Source organism: Trichomycterus rosablanca, chromosome 6 (genome assembly GCF_030014385.1).
Source record: "Trichomycterus rosablanca isolate fTriRos1 chromosome 6, fTriRos1.hap1, whole genome shotgun sequence".
Taxonomy (NCBI): domain Eukaryota; kingdom Metazoa; phylum Chordata; class Actinopteri; order Siluriformes; family Trichomycteridae; genus Trichomycterus; species Trichomycterus rosablanca.
This window is the reverse complement of record NC_085993.1, coordinates 14,239,363-14,267,269: the sequence shown is the minus strand read 5'-3', so window position 1 is coordinate 14,267,269 and position 27,907 is coordinate 14,239,363. Positions and strand designations below refer to the sequence as shown.

The following is a 27,907-nucleotide window of genomic DNA, read 5'->3' as shown; positions in this document are numbered from 1 at the left end:
CTGTTTAATATTGTATGCAACCATAATACTCAAAGAATATTTTTTTGTGAAACAATTGTATAGTTTATTAAAACACCAGACATTAGAGGGATGAAACTGAGTGTATGACATTGACAATAAGAAAACGCATGGGATTCAGTTACAGCTGTGCAGCATAGCAGGGTTTGTATTACAACAGTCAAAATGGTTCCCTTGGCAGCCGTCTTTTAAAATCTGGCTACGGCTATATTTTCCTCCTGGAGCGCACTGTCCCATCTGAGCGAGAATACCTTCATGTACGTTTTCATGTACAAGTTGAGAATGGATTCCTGTCTCTCTCTCATCACTTCTTTTTTCCTTTCTGAGGGGCAGGTTCAGGGTTCTTTCCTTCAGCCAAAGCAAGCTCTTTCTTCAGTTCCAGAAGCTTAGCAACTTCTGCATTGATGACTGATTTCTCTGCCTTTTGTGCCTTCAAAGCGCGCACCTTATCACTCTGTCATTAAAAAATACAAATATATCCTGCTTAATTATGCACATCTTGTCTTTGAATTAACAAAAGTGTAAAATGGTTGGAATGGTAAAAAAGGATTCCGTGTTCAGGATTTCTTACCATATAGTTCGACATTAATCTTTAATATTCTTAATAATTGAAGAGCTAGCAGTCGGGTATGCAATGTATTTTTCCACCACATGATTTTGCGATACAGCTTATTTAAATTGCACATGTAAGACCAACATCAAGAGAAATACATTTAATTTATTTATGTATTTATCTTCAGTTGCGACTTTATCCTGACCTGGTTGCATTTGTCAAGATCTACAAAGATCTACATAGTAACACTCGGGGAACAAGGCAGAATTATATCCTGCACATGGTGCCAATCGAAAGCAGACTTTTTCTAAATAAATAGTAATTTACAACAGATGTGGATAATTTATTTTAATGTTTTACCACCGCATTTACCCCGGTCAGGGTTGCGCAGGGTCCAATTTCCCCGGAATCACCGGGTGCAATGCAGTAACGCACCCCGGACAGAACGCAAATGCATTGCAGGCCTTTGGCCATCCCTCCCTGACGGACAACCATGTCTGTATGTAGACATCTGACTGGCCAATTGCACTGCTGGATCCCAGTGGCAATGGGCTAGCATTATTTATGCCTTGGACTGTTAATATAAAATGAATACTTAAAAATTGCAACACTTGATGTTGTACTGTAGACCTATTGTTCCAATATGTTACTACACCCCATGAGACCGGTGCATCCCAGCTAGTAAAATGGTTAAAATCACTGATTTAGACTATGTGGAAACTTTGTGGAAGAAAACCAAACGTAACCATGTTATTTCTTATCCAATGACTGAGTTCATTATAAACAGGGTGTGAATTATTATTTTTCTTATTTGCATCTCATTTTTAAGAACACCCACAGAAACAGGCTATGATTCTAGTTCCTGTAGTCAGATATTCTGTGCATGTGCTTGTTCTGACCTGTTCTGTCACCGCTGCAGCCAGCTGTTTGGCTCTCTCGGGATCGGCTGTGCTTTTGCTCGTGTCAGTGATGGGTTGTGTAGCAGAGGGAGGCTTGGATTCTGTCGAGCTTGCCATGCCACGGGGAACCTGACAAGAGACAAGCAAGCGTGCTTATTACAGAGAGCAAAAAATACCTCAAGCAAAACTTTGGAATACCTGTATGTAAATATGTGAAGTCAAAAACATGCAGAGATTTGAGAATAATTCTGATTCGGAGACAATAAACAGATTGGTCAATATAGAGTTCAGAACACTTTACATTTAGGTTCACTTATTAATAAACAAACTGAAAGCTTTAGCATTAATACACAATATGTAATGGTTAAAAGTCATTATGACATTAATTACAAGACTAAAATGAGATCAGACCCAACAGCAAAAATTACCTAAGCAAAATTTTGTCATTTCAGTTACATCATTTCAACTGCTTTATCCCGGTCAGGATCACAGCAGATCTAGCGGAAAGCCCTGGATGCAAGGCAGAAATACCCTGGACCGGATGTCACTCCATCACAGGGCTTCAGCACCCTTCACCGAATGGTCAATCTATTCTGTGTAGATGCCCTAGCCAGCTGATAGCACAGCCGAGATTCGAATCCGGATCTCAGAGGTGATGGGTTGGTGTAATATATAGAGATTTAATATAATCAGTTGAACTTCAGTCAGTGGGATTAGAAGTGATAATACAATTATTTAATGGGAGATTAATTTGCTTATTATTAGAAGTAATAAATGATGTAGGTGCAGTTTTAGTTACTTCTAAATGGTACCTATGTTTAGGTCTGTCATAATTATTCAAATATGAATTGAAAGGATTTAAAACGACTGTCATGTTTTTATATAATTTGGATAAGGTATTTATTATTAACAATTAATATCAACATCGCTGTGTCATTTTAATTATTTTTATTATTTCTTTTTTTATTAAATGGCTCAGTTACGGCTAAAACTGTAGTGAAGAATGTGCCTTTGGACATTATATGTAGGTTATATAATGTTATTTTCCTTTAAGTATCTTGCTTTATCAATCTTGTCTGTGAAAAGCAGACATAAATAGATTTCATTTCATTTACATCAACCCATTTATACTGGTCAGGGTTGCAGCAAGCCTGGTTCTGTTGGGAAACACCTTGGACAAAGCTTAAAATTACTCTCAGGGCTTCGATTATCATCCACTTCCCCACCGTCAGACATAGCCAATCATGTCTGTGTAGATTCCCGGCTGGCCTGCAGGTAGGCTAGTGTAATAGCACCACCAGAGCACCAGAAATAGATCTAATGTTAACTAAAGGCTCTATATAAATACTACATGGCTTGATTCATAAGAAAGGAATAAACTTAACAGAAGGCACATTTACAAAACAAAACACAGCTTAAATGTTCATTGCGACAGTCCTAATTATGGTTTAATAATGCTCACATCTACATCGTTTAATGGAAAACAATGCAAAGCAGTTTAGATTAGGCAACCTTAATGTAAAGCATTACCATATTATTTCACAAACACAAACAATTAGTGTTTAACAAGCATGCAGACATTTAGGTGCTCACTGGGGCCGCGTCATTATCATTCTGTCTCATACACTAATAAGGATTTTAATCTACACAGACGGCAGTTTTTTTTTTTAAACGTGAACCCCTTTCTCCATCGTGCCCTCAGGTCAGCTAAATTGTGTTTCAAAAATACAGTAATGCAGTGATTAACAGTTACAGGTTTTGATCTCAGTGTTGCTGGGGTGCACAGGTGCTAGATTAATTCCGTACTCTAGGATTAAGTAAAGGTGCTGGTGCAAAAGCACAAAAGCATGCAACAGTTTCACTCAGATCTACCTTTGCTGCAGGGGTCTCCTCCTCCAACCGAAAAGAAGGTTTGAGTAAAAGAAATGAGACAGAACAGAAACTACATCAAAGCTTCACACTGGAACTGCTGGAACAGTACCACAACTGCCCAAAGACTAGTTCTGACTAAACCAACAACAAAAGAGCAGTTTAATTTGTTTTGGCAACGCTGTTTTTTATTTTACTCGCAGTGCAGCAAATCCTGAATAGGGATGAAAATGTCACCATGTCACCCATTTGTAAAATGTTGCAACAAGTGGGAGTAGAAGTTGTTGTTTCTTGCTGAAATGATGTAATACCAAGACACTTCATCCAAGCCAAGACCTGTTTCTGTGTCATGGATTTTTTTATCAAAACATACAGCTGAACAGACCCTTTGTTAAACTATTTAACTTTCTTTTTTTTTGCTTTAAATTAAACACAAATTATTTACAGACCTGCTGTCCTCCAAATTTCTTCTTCAGACTCTCAATTTCTTCAGACTCCAGCTTCTGGAACAAAGGACTGACCTGGAGGCAATCAAAGCAAGATTAGTTTAAATCACTCATTCAGAATCTTTGAAGCTGATGCTACTTAGTTACACATTTGTTAGGGCATGGTTACCGTGCCAATGCGGTGGCCGGATGGGAGGCTGCAAAGGAAGCGCCCCTCCCCATTCAGCATGGCGCTGGTGGAGTTGGCTGGAGCCTGCAGCTGGGCACGGATGGTCTGACAGACAGTGGGCATATATGGCTCCAACATGGCTGACAAAAGACACGCCACGTTTACAGACACGCCAGTCACTGTGCCTGCACGTTGCCTAAAGCACACACAAATACAACAAAATACTTCATAATTAATTATTTAGTTATTTTAAAATAAGGTCAATGACACTTTCAAACATAAAAATTGTGCTGTGTGTGTGTGTGGACAGACCCATTCACTGACCAAAGCATTGCAGACTTTCAAGATGACAGTTTTACTTGCCTGTCCTCGTCTCCTCCTTTGATCTTTTTCCAGGGTTCATTAACCTGAATGTACTGGTTGCCATGGCGAGAGATGTTAAGGATGCACTTCAGGGCATCGCGGATCCTGGTATCCAAAAAAAAAGCAAAGCATATTTCTAATATACAGTTCAACTGCACAACAATATTTTTATTTATGTTGTTTATGTACACTTTTGTCAATATATAAACTCACTGAGCCCTTGTATTTATAACTGACCAAATGACATTTGGGTGGTGGACCATTCTCTAAACTGCAAATACACCAACATGGTAGTGTGTGTGTGTTGCTGTGGTATAAGTGCATTAGATGCAGCAGTGTTGTTGCACCCAAAAAATGTTATATAGGGAATGCCAAGGTGTACAGTGCAACACATGGGCTACACTCAGTAATCGTATTTCCACAAAGTTCATCTCCATGGTAGGTGTAGTTAATAAAATAATTAATTCATTAATCATAAGTCATCATTAGTCTGATGGCGTGTTGTGGAATCTTATTTTGTGAACCTGTTTGGTGATTTGTGGGTCTGTAAACTAAGGTGTTTGAGGTGTTTTTAAGGCTCCTGTTGCTTTTTTACATTAAAATTTGTGTTTAATAATTTCATAATAAATTATTAACAATAGCATCCATTTAATGTATTTCCATAATCAAACACATAATAAAAAGTTTTTTTTTAAACCTAATTAGTCATAAAAGAGGACACATGACAAAATAAAATACACTGATCAGCCATAACATTAAAACCACTTCCTTGTATCAGCTCCACCATATAGAAGCACTTTGTAGTTCTACAATTACTGACTGTAGTCCATCTATTTCTCTTTTTTAGCCTGCTTTCACCCTGTTCTTCAATGGTCAGGACCCCCACAGAGCAGGTACTACTTGGGTGTTGGATCATACTCAGCACTGCAGTGACACTGACATGGTTTTAAATACCGTGTCCACTCACTGTCCACTCTATTAGACACTCCACCAGTTGTACCCACTCCATTAGTTGGTCCACCTTGTAGATGTAAAGTCAGAGACGATTGCTCATCTATTGCTGCTGTTTGAGTTGGTCATCTTCTAGACCTTCATCAGTGGTCACAGGACACTGCCCATGGGGCGCTGTTGGCTGGATATTTTTGGTTGGTGGACTATTCTCAGTCCAGCAGTGACAGTGAGGTGTTTAAAAACTCCATCAGCGCTGTGGTGTCTGATCTACTCATACCAGCACAACACACACTAACACACCACCACCATGTCAGTGTCACTGCAGTGCTGAGAATGATCCACCACCCAAATAATACCTACTCTGTAGTGGTCCTGTGGTAACAGATGGACTAAAGTCAGTAATTGTAGAACTACAAAGTGCTCCTGTATGGTAAGTGGAGCTGATAAACTGGACAGTGAGTGTAGAAACAAGGAGGTGGTTTTAATGTTATGGCTGATCAGTGTATAAATGTTGCATATTCTTATGTAAAGAAATAAAAAGTCATATTTAGACCCAATATTCTTCATCGTATTGGTTATAATTCTCAGTTACAATATATTAAACAATATAACATGATGAGGACAGATTAAGATTTAAAACTGCACACAGCTCTGTGCTGGCAAATTAAAAACTGTTTTAATAAAAGGGTCTAAAATAGCAACCATTATAGATCTACAGGACAAAAGGATGAACTGTAAAACAGAAACTATTTAACTTATGGGCATAAATTCCTGTACCTTAAAGAGATAACACAGTTGGGATAACTTAGCTGACAGCACATTATTGCATTAAGAACTGAACAGCACCCAGGGAGACGCAAAGGATGAGCTGTATTAAATATCTAATAAAGTTGGGTCACTAGTGAAGTCGAGATACAATTGTTTTTTATTTGTTTTCTTCTTAAATAGATTAAAACTTTAGCTATAATATACTGGGTTTTTACAGATGCTGGATAAAAAACAGCAATGGATTTTTCTTCGAAGATTTTCCATAATAAACCTTAACCAAACAAATCCCAGTTTTAAACAAAAGCTCAATGATCATTCATTTATTTCAACACACCATTTCCTCCTGGTCAGGGTTGTGGTGGATCTGACGCCATTCAGACCTACTGAGCACATTCACTCATTCATCTAGAATCAATTTAGATGAGTCATTTGCATGCTTTTGGGAAGTGGGAGAAAACCAAAGTACTCAAAAGGACAGGGGGACAATAGGCAAATTTTTCACAGACAGCCCAACACAAATAATAATGACACAGGTCCTAAGTACCCATGTTGCTGTATGGCACTTATTCTACCAGCAGTGCCACTCTGTGCAGCACTGACTCAAAATGTGTGCAGCTATATACACTGATCAGCCATAACATTAAAACCACCTCCTTGTTTCTACACTCACTGTCCATTTTTTCAGCTCCACTTACCATACAGGAGCACTTTGTAGTTCTACAATTACTGACTGTAGTCCATCTGTTTCTCTACATACTTTTTTAGCATTGGTCAGGACCCCAACAGGACCACCACAGAGTAGGTATTATTTAGGTGGTGGATCATTCTCAGCACTGCAGTGACAATGACATGGTGGTAGTGTGTTAGTGTGTGTTGTGCTGGTTTGAGTTGGTATGATAAGACACAGCAGTGCTGATGGAGTTTTTAAACACCTCACTGTCACTGCTGGACTAAGAATAGTCCACCAACCAAAAACATCCAGCCAGCAGCATCCTGTGACTTTTGATGAAGGTCTAGAAGATGACCAACTCAAACAGCAGCAATAGATGAGCAATCGTCTCTGACTTTACATCTACAAGGTGGACCAACTAGGTAGGAGTGTCTAATAGAGTGGACAGTGAGTGGACACAGTATTTAAAAACTCCAGCAGCGCTGCTGTGTCTCATCCATTCATACCAGGACAACACACACTAACACACCACCACCATGTCAGTGTCACTGCAGTGCTGAGAATGATCCACCACAAAAATAATACCTACTCTGTGGTGGTCCTGTAGGGATCTTGACCAATGAAGAACAGGGTAAAAGCAGGCTAAAAAAGTATGTAGAAAAACAGATGGACTACAGTCAGTAATTGTAGAACTACACATTGCTTCTATATGGTAAGTGGAGCTGATAAAATGGGCAGTGAGTGTAGAAACAAGGAGGTGGTTTTAATGTTATGGCTGATCAGTGTAATATGGGAATTAATTATAATTTGATGCTAATGTTTATTATTTTGTTATAGCACTAATTTCTGGCTTTATCCTGATTAGAATCACAGTGGGTGCAGCACCACCCAGAAGCACTGGAAGGCTGAATTACACCCTGGACAGGGCATCACTTGCTTATTTACAATTGCAAGCAAATTCCAATTTCCCTTTTGTATGTTTTTAGGTGGAGACGAATACTACAGTACCAGGAAAAAAACTCATGTTGATTTAAGGAGGACATGCCAAGGTTTAAACCAAAGTCCCTAGATCTCTGGTGCTCAGCAGATGCACTTTGAGCTGTAAGAGTGTTTTGTTTTCTTACTTGACTTTGTCCAGCAGCTGGATGTACTGCTTGAGTTCCCAGCACACCTGAGCAATAAGCCTCTTGTCTTCATCCTGCAGGACCATCTCAGGCACAACGCCGTCAAAGAACTTACTGACAAACATACCTGCTCTAAAACACAGGAAACAAACAAAGAAATGAAAAAACAGGTTTATTGAATCCCTTTCTTCTTCAGTTCTGTATATTGTGGTGAGTTGGGTGTGTACATGAGTTGCTGTGTTTACCTGTTGATAAAATTGCCCAGGTTGTTAAGCAGTTCTGAGTTGTTCTTAATAGCCATGTCAGCCCAGGAGAAGGCTGAATCCTGGCCCTCGGGTCTCACGTAGAGAAGGTAAAAACGCCAGACATCAGAAGGAATGCCAGTGTCTTTAGCCATGTCACCGAACACTCCCACACCGCGGCTCTTTGAGAACTTAGTATCCTCATAGTTCAAGTATTCTGAGTGCAAAAAAAAACATCCATTAAAATTCAGCCGACTGAAGCTGCCAGCAAACTATGAGCGGCAAATAATTTTGTCCTGGTAAAGACAAGGTTTTCCTAGGGCGACACAATGGTTATTGCAAAGCACTTGTAGTTTATGCTCTGCCAAGGAACTCAGTATTCAATAAATTAAAATTTGAGCCCTAAAACCCAAAACAACCAACCTCTCAAAACATTACAAAACAGACACACTGGTGTAAGACAGAGCAAGATGCATTTCATTAGTTCTAGTCCAGTTAGTTTTTGGAAGGTCACTGAGTAAAAAAAGAACAAGATCAGATGCTTTTTTATGTAAATTTGTTTAAACATGCATGCTTACTCTGGTATTAATCTGCAATTTATTGAAGGATATAAAAGGTAGGTGTAGTGGCCCCACAGAGCTGAAATTCTGAGCAAACTGATACATAAATTTCCTGTGTTCGAACCCAGTAGAACTGCTGGGTCAAATGGTAGTTGCTGGGATGTATGGTTAATCAAAGGAAAACAACACCAGTCTAGTAAATGAAATTGTGTTTATGTAGGCAAGGCTTGTTTAATATTAGTGTATTATTTTACATCACTAAAATATTTTTGTTGTTTAACGCGCAGCTTGGGTTGACAATGCAATGATGGGAATTGGACATGTCTAAATCAATATGGCACAGTGAAGAAGGGTTTGACTCCCTGGCCGGGTGACCAGGGGCTGTTTTGTTTTAAGTTTGCATGTTCTGCCTACGTGGGTTTCCTCTGCACTGCTCCACCTGGGAATTAAACCCAGAACTGTCTTGCTGTGAGGAGACAAATTGGCACCATGTCCAATTTGCAGGATTTCTGCCTTGTGCCCAATGTTTCCGGGGAGAATCACAGTGATCTTGGCCGGTAGTTAGTAAAAATGAATGAATGTGTGAATGAATAATAACTTTGTTGCATCTGAATGATTACAAACTGAATTTAAAGGCCCCTGACTACCTGTTTACTTGAATATGCAACTTTTAAAAGACGTACAGGGGCCTTTGTTTGGGCAGTTAATATACGAGGGTTCTTCAAAAAGTTTCCACACTTTTAATTCTATTTATTAAGACTATTTATTAAAAACAAATTACGGGTGCCACGGTGGGTAGCACTGTCGCGTCACAGCAAGAAGGTCCTGGGTTCGATCCCCAGGCGGGGCGGTCCGGGTCCTTTCTGTGTGGAGTTTGTATGTTCTCCCCGTGTCTGCACGGGTTTCCTCCAGGAGCTCCGGTTTCCTCCCACAGTCCAAAAACATGCAGTCAGGTTAATTGGAGACACTGAATTGCCCTATAGGTGAATGGGTGTGTGTATGTGTATGTGTATGTATGTGTGTCTGCCCTGCGATGGACTGGCAACCCGTCCAGCTGGGATAGGCTCCAGCACCCCCCACGACCCTAATTGGTTAAGCGGTTAAGAAAGTGAAAAACAAATCACATCACTTTTCTACATAGTCACCTTCCAATGCATTTTTTCCAGTGTCGTACCAACTTTTTAATGCCATCAGCAAAAAATGTTTCTGGTTTAGGGCATAGCCACTGATGCACTGCTGCTTTCACATCATCACATGAAAATCTTCTTTCCCCCAAAGCTTCTTTGAGCTGTCCAAAAAGGTGGAAATCAGATGGCACTAAATCAGGACTATAAGCTCTCTCTGTCTCTCAGACACGACCAATTACTACTCACCGTTTCCACAAAAACATGAAAGTGCGGAAACATTTTAAAGATCCCTTGTACATTTAGTTAAGAACATTTTTATAGAACACTTTCAATTATGGAATTATTTGTTATTATTCTCCAAGCCTGCTTTTTGTCAGAGATCCCACAAAACCTTGGAAAAGCATTAGTAACTGAAAGGACATTTTCTGTATTGGTATACTGTAAAGATCCTAAATAGGTACAGATTAGGTAAAGAGTACATTCAAAATTCAGTTTTTCATTAAGGCTTAGGAGTGGCCGAATCACCTGTAGCGACCAGGTTGTTGACAAGCGTGTAGTTGTCCTGTGCACCAAGTAGAGAGCAGGGGAAGACCACACTGTGGAACGGGACGTTGTCCTTGGCCATAAAGTTGTACAGCTCCACCTGCAGGACACATGGAAGAACAACATTACACGAAGCCAAGAGAGTTGAGCAGTAATCAAATTATGAAAGTGAGATGGGGCACCTGCTTTGGGTTCTTCCACCATTTCTCCCATTCAGGGGTGTAGTTGGCCGTTATGGAGAGGTAGCCAATAGGGGCATCAAACCAAACATAAAACACCTGTGAAGAAACGAGCACACAGCACACATGTGAGCAGAAAATACTTAAATGGTTTACTTGTGTAAGGTGCTCTCTGTGGAGTTTACCTTTTCGCTGTAGTCTGGGTGTGGTACAGCTGTCCCCCACTGCAGATCCCGTGTGATGCAGCGTGGCTTCAGGCCGTCTCTGATCCAAGATCGGGTGATGTTCTTAGCGTTTGTTGTCCAGTCTCCAGAACTGAAAGTCTGCTCCAGCCATTGCTCCAACTCGCCTTCCAGCTAATGAGCACACACAGTCAAAATTAGAGGACAGAATGTGATGTATACAAAGCATGTCCAAAAGTATATGAACACCTTTTTAGTTTGAGGGTTTGGCCATTGTGGTAATTAAGTTAGATTTCTACCCTGGTTAAATTAGGTAGGGGCAACAACAGCTCAGAAACTATTCAAAAAGCATACAGGTGGGGATATGTAAGTATGTCTTAATCAGATGTTGTTGGTTCTAGCACACATGTATCTGAAAGAATAAATTTTTAAAGCCAGGTAGCATGACATGGTAACATGGTTGAAGTGGTGCAAAGCATAGTTATTAGGGATGTAATGATACACTCTACCCACAATACGATGCAATTCACAATACTGGGTTAACGATACGATTTTTTCCCGATTTTTTTAACTGAAATTGAAGACAAATTATGACAAAGTTTCCTTTCATTATTTCTCTTAAAAAAGAAAACAAAATACTGCATTTGTGATTATCTTTTTAATTTAGTATTGCCCTTTTATTTCTGAGGTAGGTACAAACTATGTAAAACAATTTTGAATTAAGCCCAATTTGGCTAAAAACCCCCGAATCTGGCAACCTGGCGTATAGCGCCAGTGCCGTCAACCAGGCGAGGTGTATAGCGCCAGTGCCCTTTGCTGTTTAAAGTGAATATCGATTCATTTTACATGTCAAATCAATTTGAAGCGTGGAATTTTTGAATCGGTTATTAACTGTCTTGTGGTGCTTCATTTCATCCCTAATAGTTATTAGACTATGGAGCAGTGAAAAAAAAATTTCTGGAACAATGCTTCAAGTGTCAGTATCTGCTAATCTAATAGACCAGTCTGATTAAGAAAAACTTGAACACATTTCAGTTTAGTCAATCACTTTTATCAGGTCAGGGTCACAGTAGGTCTGTTTCCTATCAGAATACACTAGACAGGGCACCAATACATCGCATGGCCAATCATGTCTGCATAGATGCCCAGTCGGCTGACCGTTGCGCCACCCAAGTACAGACCTGTACTTATCCGAAACAATTCAATTTGGAATTATTTTAAATGCTTACCGAGAGCCATTCTTCATAACTCTACATCAGTGTCAAACCTAACTAAAGGTCATGGCTAAACTGACTAATCCACACTGATATGTTTCAAAACCTGAAAGCTGTAAGAGCAGCAAAGAAAGGACACACACTGTTTAATGCTCAAGGTGCTAGGATAAAATATATAACAAGCACATATAGTGCTTATGTTAAGCTGTCCAGTTTAGGTATTGTAGTGTATTTTTAGTTGTTTAAATACAAAAACACAGACATTACCTTGGGCAGGTCGAGAAACAAGTGTTTAGAGCTGCGAATCACAGGAGTCTGCCGGCAAACCTTACACTGAGGCTCCTATGGAAACAACGCCAGCAAAAATACACATTAACCACACCTCAGCAGCTGTAATCAAATTTTAAAATGACAACAGGCAGCTTCTTCATCACGGAAAGCTGGTGTTAAATGAATGAACAACTAAAATGAAAACAGACGCATAGCCTGCTATACTGAAATATGCAATAACTTAGGTCATCATTTATATCGCACACTTAAATAAAATCAGTCTGAAGATCTTTCCTGGTAATATTCCTAGTCATTAAATGAATACTTCAGGCACTTTCAACCCAGTCTTTTTCTTCCTGTTCTTTAGAGTATGAGCGATTACCTCAGACAGCGGGTCTGACACATTTCTCTGTACTATGAGGGAAATGGAAAGCTTTCTCTCCTCAGACAAATTCTATACTGAAGCTACAATTTATGTTAAGGGTGTAAAACACCAACAACCAATTAGTTTTCATTTTTTACCAGTTTAGCATTCATATTTATTTATTTACTTTTTTTATGATTTTAACATCACACACTTTGGTAAGATTCATGACAGAGACGGTAGTTACTTGTTACACAAGATTAATCAGTTCACAACTTTAATGTCAAACACAGTCATGGACAATTTTGTATCTCCAATTCACCTCACTTGCATGTCTTTGGACTGTGGGAGGAAACCGGAGCTCCCGGAGGAAACCCACACAGACACGGGGAGAACATGCAAACTCCACACAGAAAGGACCCGGACTGCTCCACCTGGGGATCAAACCCAGGACCTTCTTGCTGTGAGGTGACAGTGCTACCCACTAAGCCACCCCATTCATTTTTATAAATTCTTTCATTTTTTATTTCATGTTTTACCACAGCTTTATCCCGATCAGGGTCGTGGAGGGCTCGGTTTCCCTGGAATCACTGGGTGCAATGCTGTAACATACCCCGGACAGGACACAAATTCATTCCCGGGGCCTCGGCCAGTCCTTGCCTGACACATAGCCAATTATATTTGTATGTAGACGCCCGAATGGCCGATAGCACTGTTCAGGATTTGAACCCTAAATCTTTAGCTCACAAATCTATTACAGTACATACAATTTATTCATGGTAAGCATATAAGCTATTATATACATAATGATCAGTTTGATTTATTATTATTTGATTTATTATTACTCTTCACAGAATAGAATTGATAGTCATTTCATTTTACATTTTCATCAACTACTTTTTTCTGGTCAGGGCACAGTGCTGAAAAACCCTGGACAGGGCGCTAATTCATGACAGAGCTTCGCCCATTCCCCCTCCATACATAGCCAATCGTGTCTGTATAAATGCCTGGTTGGCGTATTTTACTGCTGCGCCACCCCAGCATGATTATCATATTATCTATTATTATTTATTATGGTTGCCTGACTGTTGTGGACATCGAAGAAGACAGACTGCTGTGCCACTCAAGCACAGAATAAATATTTATGAACCGTAATAAAAAACAGAAACTCAGAGGGAAGCTAGCTAGTAGGGCGTATTCAAAATGACTCAATATTGACTACAGAGTGTGGAAGTCATTATGTTATGTTACAATAGGTAATACAAGAAACCAGCATAAGGTTGTAGAAATGACAAACTGCAGTCACGTTTCAAATTTGAATACATGGCCATCATGCCGCTTTCTTTCATTTTCAGTTGGGGCAGTTGTAGCCTAGCGGTTAAGATACTGGACTAGTAATCAATAGGTCGCTGGTTCAAGGCCCACCATTGCCATGTTGCCACCGTTAACCCTCAATTGCTTAGACAGTATGCTGTCACTCTGCTGTAAGTCACTTTAGATAAAAAGAGTCTGCTAAAGGCTGAAAATGTAAATGTAAATTTTCACACTTACATATGAAACAGCTTTTTAAAACGCATGAGTTAGTGTGTATTAGTGAAGCTAAATCGAGTCACACCTTAAGCTCCACAGCATTAATAAGTCGACCACACTTATCGCACTGGTCCCCTCTAGCCTCAGGGTATTTGCAGTGAGGACACACTCCTTCCACAAAGCGATCAGCCAGGAAGCGCTGACAGTTCTCACAGCGCAGCTGCTCCACCGTGTCTTCCAACAGATAGCCCCTCTCATGTAAACGCCAGAATATATCCTGTGCTATTCTAAAAGTAACACAGAGAGAGGGAGACAAAGAGAGAGGCACTTTAAACAGGTGTTTCAATTAATAGACCTATTAGAGTCATTTCATGTTTCAGAATAATCTAAACAATTAGTGTCTATATTTATAAACCTAACTGCATCATATGCTCGTCTTACTTAGTCTGTTGATCGGTGGTGGTGCGGCCAAAATAGTCAAAATCGATCTGGAACCACTTGTAGATGGCAGAATGTACAGCATGATATTTATCACAGATCTGTTGAGGAGTCAGGCCCTCCTCACGAGCTTTGTTTTCTGTGGCAGTGCCGTACTCATCCGTCCCGCACACATATAATAAGTTCCAGCCTCTCAAACGCCCATATCTGTAGGGACAAATACAATATTTATATAACCATAAAGTGAAAGTATGTTTGAAAGACCAAGCATTAGAGTAACATTACCCATGTGACTACTATGCTGGTATACTACTTAGCAGGTAGATTGACACTTGGAATGCAGCCTCAGTCTTTGGATATAAATAAAGATACAAATAAAAACCATGCAAATATTGTACATATTTGCCATCATTAAAAAACAATGAAAACTATATATTTAAAGCAAACTGATTTAAAAGCTGATTCTTCTAATCATACAAGACATAAGTAATTTGTATTTGTGTACAGAAAATGAAACTACGATTTGCAATTATAACTATTATTATTAAAAGCTGCCAAGTCGATTCAGACTCCAGGCGACCACATGGTTTCTCTGTGTTTCAAACAGTGTTTCTCCAGAATATCATGTATTCTGATCAGACCGTCAGGCTTTTTAACAGCTTGTTCATTGTTCCTCTAGTTTTATCCATCCAACTTTTTGCTGGCTGTCCTCTTTCTCTTTTACCTTTAACTCTTACAAGCATAACTTTTCAATTAACTGGTTCCTGCTACCAAGTAAGTACAACTACACTACATTTAATTATTTAGCTAGTTCAATTAGGATATAGTGTTGAGCTATTAACTCACTAAAAGAAAATTATTCCAATGTAAAATTAGTAAGAAAACTGTAATTAAACTGTTTTCACAAACAAAATATCATATTTTTGGTCTATGTCAGATGCCTACAAGCTACAGCACAATACAAATCTATTCTTTATACTTTTACAAATTAACTAAAGCAATATAAAAACCTTGACCTTTAAAAAAACAATTTTTTAGAAATGCACTCTCTTTAATTAAAACAAATTAAATGCTATTTCAACTATAAAATTATTAAATGTAAAATTTGCTACACATGCTACACTGACTCAAGAGTTAGTTTTTGGCACCCTTCCTGATGCAATCCTTTTTAATCCAGGCACTGAGAGTACACTGACAAGTGCACGGTTCACCCACTCAGATATAGCCGATTATGTCTGTGTAGACTCCTGACTGGCCAATGGTCAGAGTATTTTACCACTGCGCCCAAAGCACCATTGTCTGATTATAATATTATATATTATTATTTGTCATGTCAACCAGACTATGGTGTACAAAAGAGAACATTTTAAAAACGAGTACAAAACTTCAAGTTTGAACTAGGATGTATATCTAATTTGTGTTATTTATTGTCATTAAATCACATAAGACATTCCACAATGCTAGGAGCAAAATAAAACAAGAGCAGCCGACTAAAGAAGAAAAGAGAAAAGCAGAAAATAGAATTAGGTTACCTGGCGAATACATCAGCACTAAGCACACAGCCAATGATGTTGCCGAGGTGAGGTACGTTGTTCACATATGGCAGTGCACTTGTGATCAGGACGTTCCGCTTTCCTTCCTGGGGTAGACTGAGCAGACACAAGCAGCACGTTATTAACCAGCTTATTACCTTATATGTCACTTAAGAAAACAGACTTTTAATTAATATCTGTGATGGCTTTAAAATAGAATTTATATAGAACTTGACAATGTCTCTATTATATTGGTATTTGAGTATTGTATTGTAGTTTAATACAAATCATAAAGCATTATAACCCAAAAATGAAGGCAGCATTACTAGTCCACTTAAGACTGAGTAACATTATCACACGCACCAATCCATTTTTCATATCTATTTTAACAGTTGCACTTCGATCAATCCATCCATGTATCCATTCATCCATCTCATCCCGTTTCTTCTCATCTTATATCATCTGACAATATTTCTATTGTTTTTCTTTTTTAACTCATAAATGTTTCAAGATACACCTCCAAGCTGTGTATGATCAATCTGACAAAACAGAGAGAGGTGGAGTGATGTGTCAGATGAACAGACCTCTACGGTCACCTGATCTAAACACAAAATATAGGGTTTGGAATTAAAAGGACCGGAGAGTTAGGAAAATGCAGCTGACAGATGACTGGCGTACATGAGAACTCTATTAAGACTGTTGGTAAAAGTCCCTGATGGTTGCTATGATGTTGGTTGAGAGAAAGCCAAGAGGGTGCAAAGCTCTAATCAAGGCAGTGTGGCTAAATTGAATAAACCAACCCTTTGAACTTAGTTAGCAATATTACTTAAGATGTGTTTCTGCACCACAGTTGGATTGTAATCTTACACAGGGTGTTGCTTCTGTGTGGCTGCAGGACATTCTGCCAGTCCCTTTTTCCAAGATTCTGTTGCTGCCTCAATTTCCTCTTCTGTCATCATAAGCTCTGCGTCTTCGGTCTAAAAAACATCCTCCCAATAGTCAATATCCTATTTTTTATTTCATTTATATTTATTTATCCAATAGCACTTAAAGTACCTCATTGCCATTAGCACAGGGCTGCTTGTCCCTGTGTAGTGTGTGTGGAGCTGGCTGTTTTTGGAGAAAACTCTTTAGACTGTCAAGCCCTTTGCCTTGCTGAATCTTCTCAACAGCTTTGATGCATGCTGGTAACTGAGCTACACGCTCAAACCAGCCTCGAACACAACCCAACTCGCCTACAGAGAAAGAGAGAGACATCTGTGTTAATAAAATAAACCATAACGTGAACAGGCTATAACTGGATGGTATAATTGAATAACAAAAATAACTACCAAACTACCAAAATGATGTTAGAATATAAGAATATTAAGAAAGATGCTCAACATCACTTTATTATCCAAGAACCATCAATATTTTTATATAAAAGTGTGTGTGAAAAATAGTTTGCATTTAAACAGTTCAGATACCATTTTAAAACTTTGAATTTAATCTTTTTTAATATTTATAGCTTATTTTATTTACATTAAAATATTTTAGTACAAACATTTGTTTTTGAAGATATTAATACTTTGCTATATGTGGATAAATAAACACACTCTGAGATTTATGATTACACAAGTTTAAACACTGTACAATCAATGGCCAATAAAGACAAATATTAAATAATATTAGTAAATATTTTATGATGTTAAAAAGTTTCTATTTTATCTGAGTAATATTGGTTTTACTCACAATTTTATGTTGGAACCAAACCAATAAGCTAAGCGTCTAAGCTTCAAACCATTATGTCTATTAGGTCTCTAGACAAATCACTGCAAAATCTGACAATTGAAAGAGGGAAATAAATGTAAACAAACAAACAAACTGCTTTGGTTTAAGCCGTTCAATGAAAAAGACAGTTTAGTAAATGGTAAGTGTAATATACATAATTTTATCCAGGTACTGAGAGTGCACTAACAGGTGCATGGTTCACTCCCTTAGGTTTAGCTGGTTATGCCTGTGTAGACTCCCAACTGGCCAATGGTTAGAGTATTTTATGGTTTTAGAGTATTTATACTGACCAATGGTTTAAGAGTATACATATACATATGCATGCATCCTCACAGAGAGGAACTGAAAAGCCAAAAAGAAAAACAAGCAAAGGAAACAAAGAACTGCTTCTAATGAAATGAATGTTTGCTTGCAGAGTTGAACATGAGCTATGCAACTGTAATCAAACTGTCAATAACTTTTTAGCTATTGTAAAATAAACAAATAAATTGGGCCCAGGTGACCTGGCCCTTCTCTCACCTGCTTCAAAAGCAGAATTAGCCAGAACATAGTGAAGCGTCGCCCACAGCACAATGTCTGCCACTGACACAGCCTCCTAAACCAGGCAACACAAAACAAAGCAACTTTAATTCCATCATGAGAAACTTTCAAAGTGAGGTAATACTAAAGCTTTAGTACCCTTTTTCCTGACCCCTTCCCACCCCATTTGTGACCCCATTTAGTCATTTCCAGTTCCCTACTGTGAATCTGCTGCTGTTAGCACAACCCTGTTCCAATCAAGGAGAGCCAGATCACCACATGTCCATTCTGCACCCGCTTATAATCACCTGCCAGCGTTGGGTTCCCACAGAGGATTCCTCCATCTTGCGCAGGTGCCCAAACATGGCCAACTGTGTTTATTCGGACACCCAGCCAGCAAGGTCTCTTCTGGTTCTGCTGAGTTTTGAACTTGCAAGTCTGAACACTCTACTCTGCAGTGGTATACTATACTATACTATACTTTGTGTCTCCCGAGCCCCTACACAGTTTTATATAAAGCCAGCAACTAAGAACCCTAATCTCTGGACAATAGGATGAATGTATTCTAAAGCACCCTTTGTAAAGAGCCTGTATTAGTAATTAAATAATACTAATTAGCTTTTTTTCTGTAGGAATTATTGGGTATGGGTTACCAAACGTTCATGTCATGTGCTACAATTAAAAATACTTGGTCTTAATTTATTTCTCTGAGTATATTATATGAAAATAGTTATTTCCTCAAAGATAGTGGACTTTAACTGCAGTCATTAAGTAAAGTATTGAGAAGCATCCAAACAACAATGTTACAACAATGATGATAAGCTATTAAAGGCTGCCTATAAATGTACATCTGATATGTCCCTGGAATTAAAACCTTTTTAAAACAGACCAGAATTTGATAATACAAGACATTAGATAAAATCTTCAGAAGTACTGCGTGTTTATCTATAATACTTACTGCAGTCAGGTGTGGTGTATTTTTGCCACTCAAGTACTGCTCCAGCCACCTCAGCAGTGCTTTCAGAAGTGTGCCAGCCTCACTGGTTTTTCCCTGTAGCACCATCATGTGGAGAGCCTGAAACAGTGCAGGCTGGGAAAAAACACAGAAGCTTTAAATCCTGGGCTGGTCTCACAGATACAGTAGGTGCATGGTGTAATGTGAACCTACCCTTAGTGCTGGTCCCAAGCCCAGATGAATAGGAGGCATAAAAACTGTGCCATAGTACATTTTCTGGCATCAAAATGATTGCAAGTCTGACAGTGCTTATCAGATCATTTATTTGATCTGTAATTATTTTTCATTTTCATGTTTCACCACCTTTTTATCCTGATGTTACCCTGAAATCATTGGACACAATGCCATATCACCCCAGACAGGACACCAAAACATGGTGGGGCCCTGTCCATAGTCAATCATGTCTATATAAAGACACCCAAGCGGCTGATAGCACTGCTGGGGATTCGAACCCTGGATCCCAGCTATAGTCGACTAATAAATTTACCACTGCGTCTGCATGTAAAGTCAAATCAAAATGGTTCATTTACACTCAGAAGCCATCCTAGCAAGTATGGGTAAATCAAATTACCAAGTCTAAAATGACACACTGGCTTTCATGATGTATTGTTATAGATAAGTGGTTTTATTATGGCTGTATTGTATCTTGAACAAGGAAATAGGATAAGTGCATCTCTTCTGAAAGCACTTCTCCACCATCAAACTGCTTCAATAAGGATTTAGACCAATTAAAGAGTGTGCAGTAATAACGACTAATATCACTATATCCAATTAAAAATTTAACACAAGGAGCTAATTGGGTGTAAGCATGTTTGTGAGAGCCAGATTTTTAATTAGACATGGGGTATATTAAGGCATTTAGCATGATTATTCAACAGCAGCTCCTGACCTGCAATTCTGTTGCTTCCCATTCCAGTAGCTGGTTGTTGGCATCACTGGTCTCTTTGCCACCAACCTCAAACAGATATCTGTAAAGACAGAAATTTAGGACAGCCTTTCAAGTGTTTGTTTCTCAGAAGAAGAAAAGCTGCTAGCTTAAAAGTTTCAAATGCATCTGGTGAAATCAATTAAAATTAAAATTATTGTCTTCATAGGAGTGGAATATAAAGAAAAATAAACATTCTGTTTTTCAGAAAAAAAAGTAATTAAACAATAAAAAGATATTGTTATAATCGTTCAATATAAATTAATAGTAAGTAAGTGTTTGGACTTCTTTGTTGCTTTCTAATATAAATATTTGTTTTCAATACCTTCACACATTCAAGACAATCTGTGGTAGAGAAAATCTCTAGTTATTTACTGTCAGGAAGAGGAGTGTATTTCCATATTAAATATAGTATATTTTATACAGTCATATGTTTACATAAACTTGTAAGAACTTGGGGTAATAATGATTTATGAACTTTTCATGTCATGACTGAATGACAAAAAAATAACAAACAAATTAAAGCTTAATGTTAACAAATAAAAAGCATTATCAATGTTTTTTGCATGACAGCTAACTGGACATGGGGTCACCTATAATAATCTGTTAACTTAAACTGCTTTTCACTTACTGGCAGATGGCATTAGCACTGAAGATATGTTGCCCATTGGGTAAAAGCAGAACAGGGAGGACTGGACGAGTCAGGAAGGGAACCACTCTTTCTGAAAAAGGAAAAAAAAGTTTGACATTTGTTTTTGCTTATTATTTTTAGATAAAGCTGTAATAATAAAACAAGTGTGGAAGTTGAGGTTTTTCTAGACCAGATGTGTTCCTGCTGAGATCCAGGGTTCCTTACTGCCAACTAAAGTGAGGATAGTTCTGTTTTGGAATTTGGTGGTTAGCACTGACGCTATCACTGCAACTGGGTTTACAAATACGACTCAGTTTAAAACCAAAAATATGCATACGAACCACCTTGTAAAAGTAAATACACAATATGGCTAAATGTGCTTGTTGGACATTCTTATTCAGTGCCAGTGATTGCTCAGTGGTTAAGGTACTGGACTAGTAAACAGAAGGTTGCCGGTTCAAGCCCCGCCACCACCAAGTTGCCACTGTTGGGTCCCTGAGCAAGGCCCTTAACCCTCAATTGCTCATTGTGTTCCGCTCACTGTGTAAGTCGCTTTGGATAAAAGCGTCTGCTAAATGCTGTAAATGTAAAATGTAAATATTCAAAACAATCTCCATTAATATTAAGGTGCATCCAACACCCTAGGCAACTATAACAGCCTCTACTTTTAATGGTAGTGTCAACAAGATTTTGGAGTGTGTGCAAGTGTTTGTCCATTCAGTAAAAAGCATTTGAAAGGTCAGACATGAATGTGAGTTAAGAAGGCCTGGCTCGGCATTGATGCGTTCACTCATCCCAAAGATGTTCAGTTTGACTGAGGACAGGGCACTGGGGTTGAGTATCTCCACTCAGACATTGACAAAAGTCTTTATTTGCTGGACTTCGCTTTGTGTACAGAGGCACAGTCATTATGAAACGGGAAAGAGACTTCCATTCATTTTGTAAGTTACCAAGCACAACACAAAGCTGTACAATTGCTGGTTTAGCAATTGAAGTTAATTCATTTTGCTTTCAAGGTTAATAGGATAGCATTACATTAAAAGTATTTAAAAAAGAAAGGAGAGAAACAACAAGAGAAACAACAAAATAAGCAGTCCTGTCGACCCCATTCAACACTGATCTACGTACATATAATGCCTACAAGTTACTGCAATATAGTAAAGTGATATATAACATTTGTTTTCATTTGATTATAAGAATGCAAAATTAGTCTTATTTGTTAACAACAAGCAACTTGTGGTGGAACTACATTTTTATGATTGTGATTATTATGAATGACAAAGTGCCTGTTATAATCTATGGCACTTGCCACCACAGCCATAGTGTAAATGCTTTAATATACTATATTTAATGTTCTGCTACCTTATTATTACCTTAATGTAAATCTAGGTGGAACAGAAATAATTTACTGGGGCACTTGTCACTCCCAACAGCTGCCCATAGATTTCCATTTATGCCAGCTGGAGGAAACTAGGTTGTCTGTCTCGTTTCAGTATGGGGACCCTGTTAAAGTTTTTGTCCGTGGTAGTCACACAGTTGAATGAGTGGATAGACCTAAACTTTTAAAATAGAAAGCTGAAGCTAAAGAGAGACAGGTTTAAGAAACAAAGTAGTTATTGTAGTGAAATAACTGTTACTCACCCTCATGGCTGACATGCTGCACTTCGCATTTGACTCCTGTATGCCCAAGCACAGCTAACACTTTCACACAGTGCGGATTACCTTCACTCAAAAACACTTTCATTTGGACTCGTTTTGTTTTATAAATCTCCTCAGAAATAAGAATTACAGTTAATCTGACAGCCCTGAATTTTTTTTTATACCAGATTCAACCCCAACCGGCTTTTCAACAACGTTGTGCTGATGCAACTGACCACTAACACGCTAAAGCAAATTGTAGTTTTTGTGGAACCGACATGCTGTACACGAGTACTAAAACACGGTATTAGAAGGACTACAATACCCACAATGCTCAGTTGCTAAAAAAAAAGTTCGGAGGGCTGAGCTATATATGATTGGTCGCTGTGTTTCGACGCAACAAACACGCAGGATAATTTGAAAAAGAATAATTTAATTATATATAATGTAAAATTACAAATGACTCTAAATGTACAGTTTTAATGTTAGTTTTATTAAAAAGTAGGATTTTGAATATAAATAACATGTCCGCGAAGACGTGCTTTCCTCTGTAAAACGATGGCCGATTCTCAAATATATAGCTACTTTAGACAGAGGGCACTACCACACTTAAGATTTTATTTTGCTCACTGTATAGGGCTCCTATTTAGCAATCAGTAGTCGATTTGAACGCCAATAAGACGGGAGCGTGTTTGATTTTTTAACCGTGGTAAGGTCACGTGAGCGGGGCAGCAGGTTCTCTCCGGGGCAAGAGAGTCAGCTCCTGAGCCCGCAGTGCAGTTTGGGTTGAAGTGATGATGCTCGGCTGATTTGATAACTCTTGGATTATAAATCGAGGTTGTATATGCACCAGGTGAGTCAAACCTAACTTGGTTGCTGTATTGAACTAACGTAAACACTTTTAAACACTTGTGAATAAGTAATTTTGTACTATAAACTATGTATGGTGAATATAATATGTTTAAGGGCTGTAAATCTTCCCTTTTTATTAAGCAAAAATAAAAATAAGCTTAATTTCTTTCCAAATCTTTTTCACTGTAATTTTTTCCCCCAAATCACAGAAAAATCAATAAAAAGCATTAACAATGTAAATGGTATTTCTGTAGTGGTTTTGTGCGCCTGTGCTTATTCCACAGGTAGCAGTATTTTTAGACTGGTCATTTGCCTCCGGCTGATCCCACTGCTCTCTCAGGGCTGATGGAAAAATTCAAATTCTATTTTTTTATTTGAATACAGACGTTTAACGATGAATAATAAAGATTTCCTATTGCTCATCCGCCAAATGACACGTGTAGGGTTGATATGATTGCAGAGCCCGGTGCACAGTGGGGTTCCAGACTCTCCCAGACTAGAAGAACATGAACATGAGGAGATACTTACATTACATCTTTTCGACCTCCCATCATTAATCCATTTTACAATTATAAAAGACAAGAAGCTGTCATTAAACATTTATTTATATAGTTAACATTTTCACTGTAATCCGAGTTTTATTACAATCAGATCAACTAGATCAACAATTATTTATGAATAAAATAATTTATTTATTTAATTATTAATTTTTTATTAAGTTTACTGTTTAAAATGAACAGTACATATATTTCACCCTTCAGTTACATTAGTTATTCAGCCTTTTGAGGCATATGCAAGCTTATGCATAATTGGTGACCTTTGGCGGTACAGTTGGAACTGCTGTGCTGTAGTTTTTATATTTTCAAGGGGTTGTCTTACCCCAGAACTTATTTTTGATTTTTGAGTTTTAGGCTATATAAAGAGCTATATAAAGGCTATATATAAACAGTCCTTCCCATCTACTTTCCACTGACACTCCAGCTCAAGCATACATACAATTTTGTACAGCTTTATTATGATCTAAGTTTTGATTAAGAACTATTTACAGTCTTGGAGCTTTTTAGCTCCAAAAAATAACTAAGGAGTGGATGAATGCAGCCAAATACATGATGCACACAAACCTTTCAACATGACACTGTAGTGGCTTCTGACCAAGTCTGCCATAAAGAATAGGATAAACCGCCCAAATATAGGTCTGCAAAGCGTGTAGAGATGTACCCAAAGGACTTACAGCTGTATTTCTGCCAAAGGGGCTTCTACAAAGTAAAAACATAAAGTGTCTGAATACTTTTCTAAATAGAATATTGCAGATTTTAATTTCATTTTTCGCTCATGGGTAAAAATGGCAATTATATCCATTAAAATCAGATTCAGAGAACAATAAAGTGTGGAAAGTCAAGTGGTCTGAATACTTTTTTTTTATATACTGTAAACTTGAACATAACTAGTTTGATAGGTCAGTGGGAGAAGGAATGTTTCTTAAGTCGAAACACTCTGATCTATATTACCTACATATACCTATATATTATCCACTATATACATATATAATTTTTTTATTATGAAAGAGTCATAAATAACCATGAATGTTTTAAGCAAACAGAATCTGATTAAATTATGAAGCCATGAAGTCAAGTGTAGAGGTAACTTGAGAGAAAATGCACATTATACAATATAGTGCTTTATACTAAATGATTTGCTCATCACTTTTGTTTACTGTTAGACCGTCCCACTATCAGTTCTTACATTTTTTTGTTTGTTTCACTGTATTGTAACAGCTTCAACCTGATCACAAGAATGAAAAATGAAAATCAAGACGTTTTAAACCACACATGCCACAGTATAAAGCTAGTGTCAGGATTTCTGTTCTAGTGTTCAGAGGTAAAATTCATGGGAAGGGATTTTTCTTGGGTTTTTTTATTTTTATTAAAACAGCTAGCTTCAGCTAATCTTTGACAAAAACGCTGATTATATGTGTGCTATCACTCACTCTCATACTGCATATCCACACAGATAAATGTTGTCACGCTCCATTAAAATGACAGCACAAATGTGTTGAGTCAAAATTTAACATGTTTATGATAAAAAATAAAAAAAAGACTTTAGGGCTAATCACACATTCACTGCATTTGACTCATTGCACCAGTATGTGGTTTTGTATAGATGTCTCTGTTTTCCCTTGTCCAATTAATCATCATCGATCATTTTTAACATACTTTAAATCACCTCCAGGCCTGACTCCAACATAAATTGTTTATTGACAGTGCACATCTACCCACTGCCTGAAATGATCTCCGTCTCTCTGTCTCGTTCTAAATGAGTAAGAAGAGAGCAGTGGAAGATTTAGATAATGATATGGGACCGTTGGCATCCAGTCTCATCTCTGTGTTCAAAGGACTGTAATCGAAAAGTCGCACTGCCAAATCCCTCATCTTCCATCACACACTGAGCATAAGCAGCTGCACACATCATTTAATACAACAAGAATCTTTATAAAGATTTTTTACCCTAAAATAATTCTATGTTCTGTTAACATACACTGATCAGCCGTAACATTAAAACCACCTCATTGTTTCAGCTCCACTTACCATAAAAAAGTACTTTGAAGTTCTACAATTACTGACTGTAGTCTATCTGTTTCTCTACATACCTTTTTAGCCTGCTTTCACTTTGTTCTTTAATGGTCAGGACCCCCACAGGACCACCATTTAGGTGGTGGAGGATTGTCAGCACTGCAGTGACAATGACATGGTGGTGGTGTGTTAGTGTGTGTTGTGCTGGTATGAGTGGATCAGACACAGCAGCGCTGATGGAGTTTTTAAATACCACTCACTGTCCACTCTATTAGACACTCCTACCTGGTTGGTCCACCTTGTAGATGTAAAGTCAGAGACGATCGCTCATTTATTGCTGCTGTTTGAGTTGGTCATTTTCTAGACTTTCACTAGTAGTCAAAGGACGCTGCCCACGGGGCGCTGTTGGCTGGATATATTTTTGGTTGGTGGACTATTCTCAGTCCAGCAGTGACAGTGAGGTGCTTAAAAACTCCATCAGTATTGCTGTGTCTTATCCACTCATACCAGCACAACACACACTAACACACCACCACCATGTCAGTGTCACTGCAGTGCTGAGAATGACCCACCATCCAAATAATACCTGCTCTGTAGTGGTCCTGGGAGAGTGCTGACCATTGAAGAAGCTAACAAAGCATGCAGAGAAACAGATGGACTACAGTCAGTAATTGTAGAACTACAAAGTGATTCTATATGGTAAGTGGAGCTAATAAAATAGACAGTGAGTGTAGAAACAAGGAGGTGGTTTTAATGTTATGGCTGATCGGTGTACATGGTGCACAATATCTGTGGGATATTTCAGTGCATACTGATGTGGATATTCACTAAAAGTATATTAAATAATAATTAATTAAATACTAATTTTTTTAAGTATTAAGCAGTTTGACGCCAACAGAGCATCACAGTTCTGGATAAATAATCGACTGCTAATGACAACCGGAGGGTAGTTTCCATCAAACTTGTTTACTCACTTACTGTGAATGAGCTGTAGACCATTGTACACCCTCTTTACAGATTGATTGTCCTATTACATCTACTACTGAAACCAAGATTTGAAAGGTAAACACATTTCTAAAATGAATTTTGAAATGATGGGAAATAAATACACGTGCATAGAAATGAGAAATTTAGGGGAAAGTATTATTAAGATGCTGAAGCTTGTTTCTAGCAAGCCTACTGCTATAAAACAGCACAGAACAGCTTTAGCACTTTGCTGTTTTGCTTTCAAGCTGTTAAATTCTGATTGTGTTTAAAAAAACAGAAAGTGCTGTTCAGGGACCAGCCTCTCCAAAACCAACATAAATGTGTTCAAAACATAAATGCCGGCCACCACCTAGACCTGCTGGTCTGTGCAGTGTTTTATGTACACTAATATTAATGTTTTAGTTAGTAGAAACACCTAGTCTGAATTTCTTCAACAAAGCAATTTCACATTAAATACTGTCTCGCTTCTATCTGTCCTGTGGCATCCTAAATTTACTTTACACTTTCTTGATCACTTCCTTAATGTGTGTGTAATGAGTCGAAACGGAGCAGCTGCTGAGTGTACACTAGCTGGGAATGAAGTAAACAGAGTGTGGTTTGACACTTAGCCTATGTACAGTACATTGGTGTAAACATTGCAGCATAGCACTGGCACATTTTTAAACACTGCACTTTTTTAAACTCTATTTATTAAGAATTTAAAAAACAAATGACATCATTTTTCTACATAGTCACCTTCCGATGCATTTTTCTCAGCTTCGTACCAACTTTTTAATGGCATTAGCAAAAAAAGTTCCTGGTTGAGTGTGTACTAGCCACCGATGCACCGCTGCTTTCACATCATCAGTACATGAAAATCTTCTTCCCCTTAAAACTTCTTTGAGCGTCCAAAAACATCAGATGGCACTAAATCTGGACTATAAGCTCCCTCTCAGTCTCTCAGACACAACCAATTACTACTCCTCCCGCCCTTCTACTGTTCCAATAAA

At 38.2% G+C, this 27,907-nt stretch overlaps 2 protein-coding genes across 3 annotated transcripts in view; one reads left to right on the top strand and one right to left on the bottom strand.

The window, feature by feature from the left end:
- Positions 1-7: 7 nt before the first annotated feature.
- On the bottom strand, positions 8-22,615 carry mars1 (methionyl-tRNA synthetase 1). 2 transcript variants are annotated; one of them, XM_062997465.1, is made up of 22 exons: positions 22,513-22,615; positions 20,872-20,962; positions 20,205-20,283; positions 19,259-19,390; positions 18,301-18,376; positions 17,068-17,246; positions 16,879-16,988; positions 16,012-16,128; positions 14,483-14,686; positions 14,127-14,328; positions 12,145-12,219; positions 10,667-10,837; positions 10,485-10,580; positions 10,285-10,402; positions 8,076-8,289; positions 7,831-7,962; positions 4,318-4,422; positions 3,955-4,150; positions 3,789-3,860; positions 3,343-3,363; positions 1,471-1,599; positions 8-472 (listed from the first exon to the last, which is right to left on the bottom strand). In XM_062997465.1, the coding sequence occupies exons 1-22, from the start codon at positions 22,613-22,615 to the stop codon at positions 323-325; spliced, it is 2,772 nt and encodes a 923-aa protein (XP_062853535.1). In that variant the 3' UTR covers positions 8-322. The 2 variants fall into 2 exon arrangements, with proteins under 2 accessions (XP_062853535.1, XP_062853536.1); XM_062997466.1 differs by lacking the exon at positions 3,343-3,363.
- Positions 22,616-23,177: 562 nt separating this feature from the next.
- Positions 23,178-27,907, top strand: part of arhgap9 (Rho GTPase activating protein 9) — a 49,516-nt gene continuing 44,786 nt past the window's right edge. The window contains exon 1 of the mRNA XM_062996634.1: positions 23,178-23,362. The gene's annotated coding sequence lies outside the window, so the exon portion shown is untranslated. The remainder of the gene's footprint in view (positions 23,363-27,907) is intronic.

Coding starts and splice junctions, on each gene's coding strand:
- mars1 (XM_062997465.1), bottom strand. CDS start 22,615: ATGAAAGTGTTTTTGAGTGAAGGTAATCCGCACTGTGTGAAAGTGTTA. Junction 10,581..10,666: donor ACCCAGACTACAGCGAAAAG/GTAAACTCCACA, acceptor GTTTCTTCACAG/GTGTTTTATGTTTGGTTTGA. Junction 7,963..8,075: donor CTGGGCAATTTTATCAACAG/GTAAACACAGCA, acceptor CCTGTGTTTTAG/AGCAGGTATGTTTGTCAGTA.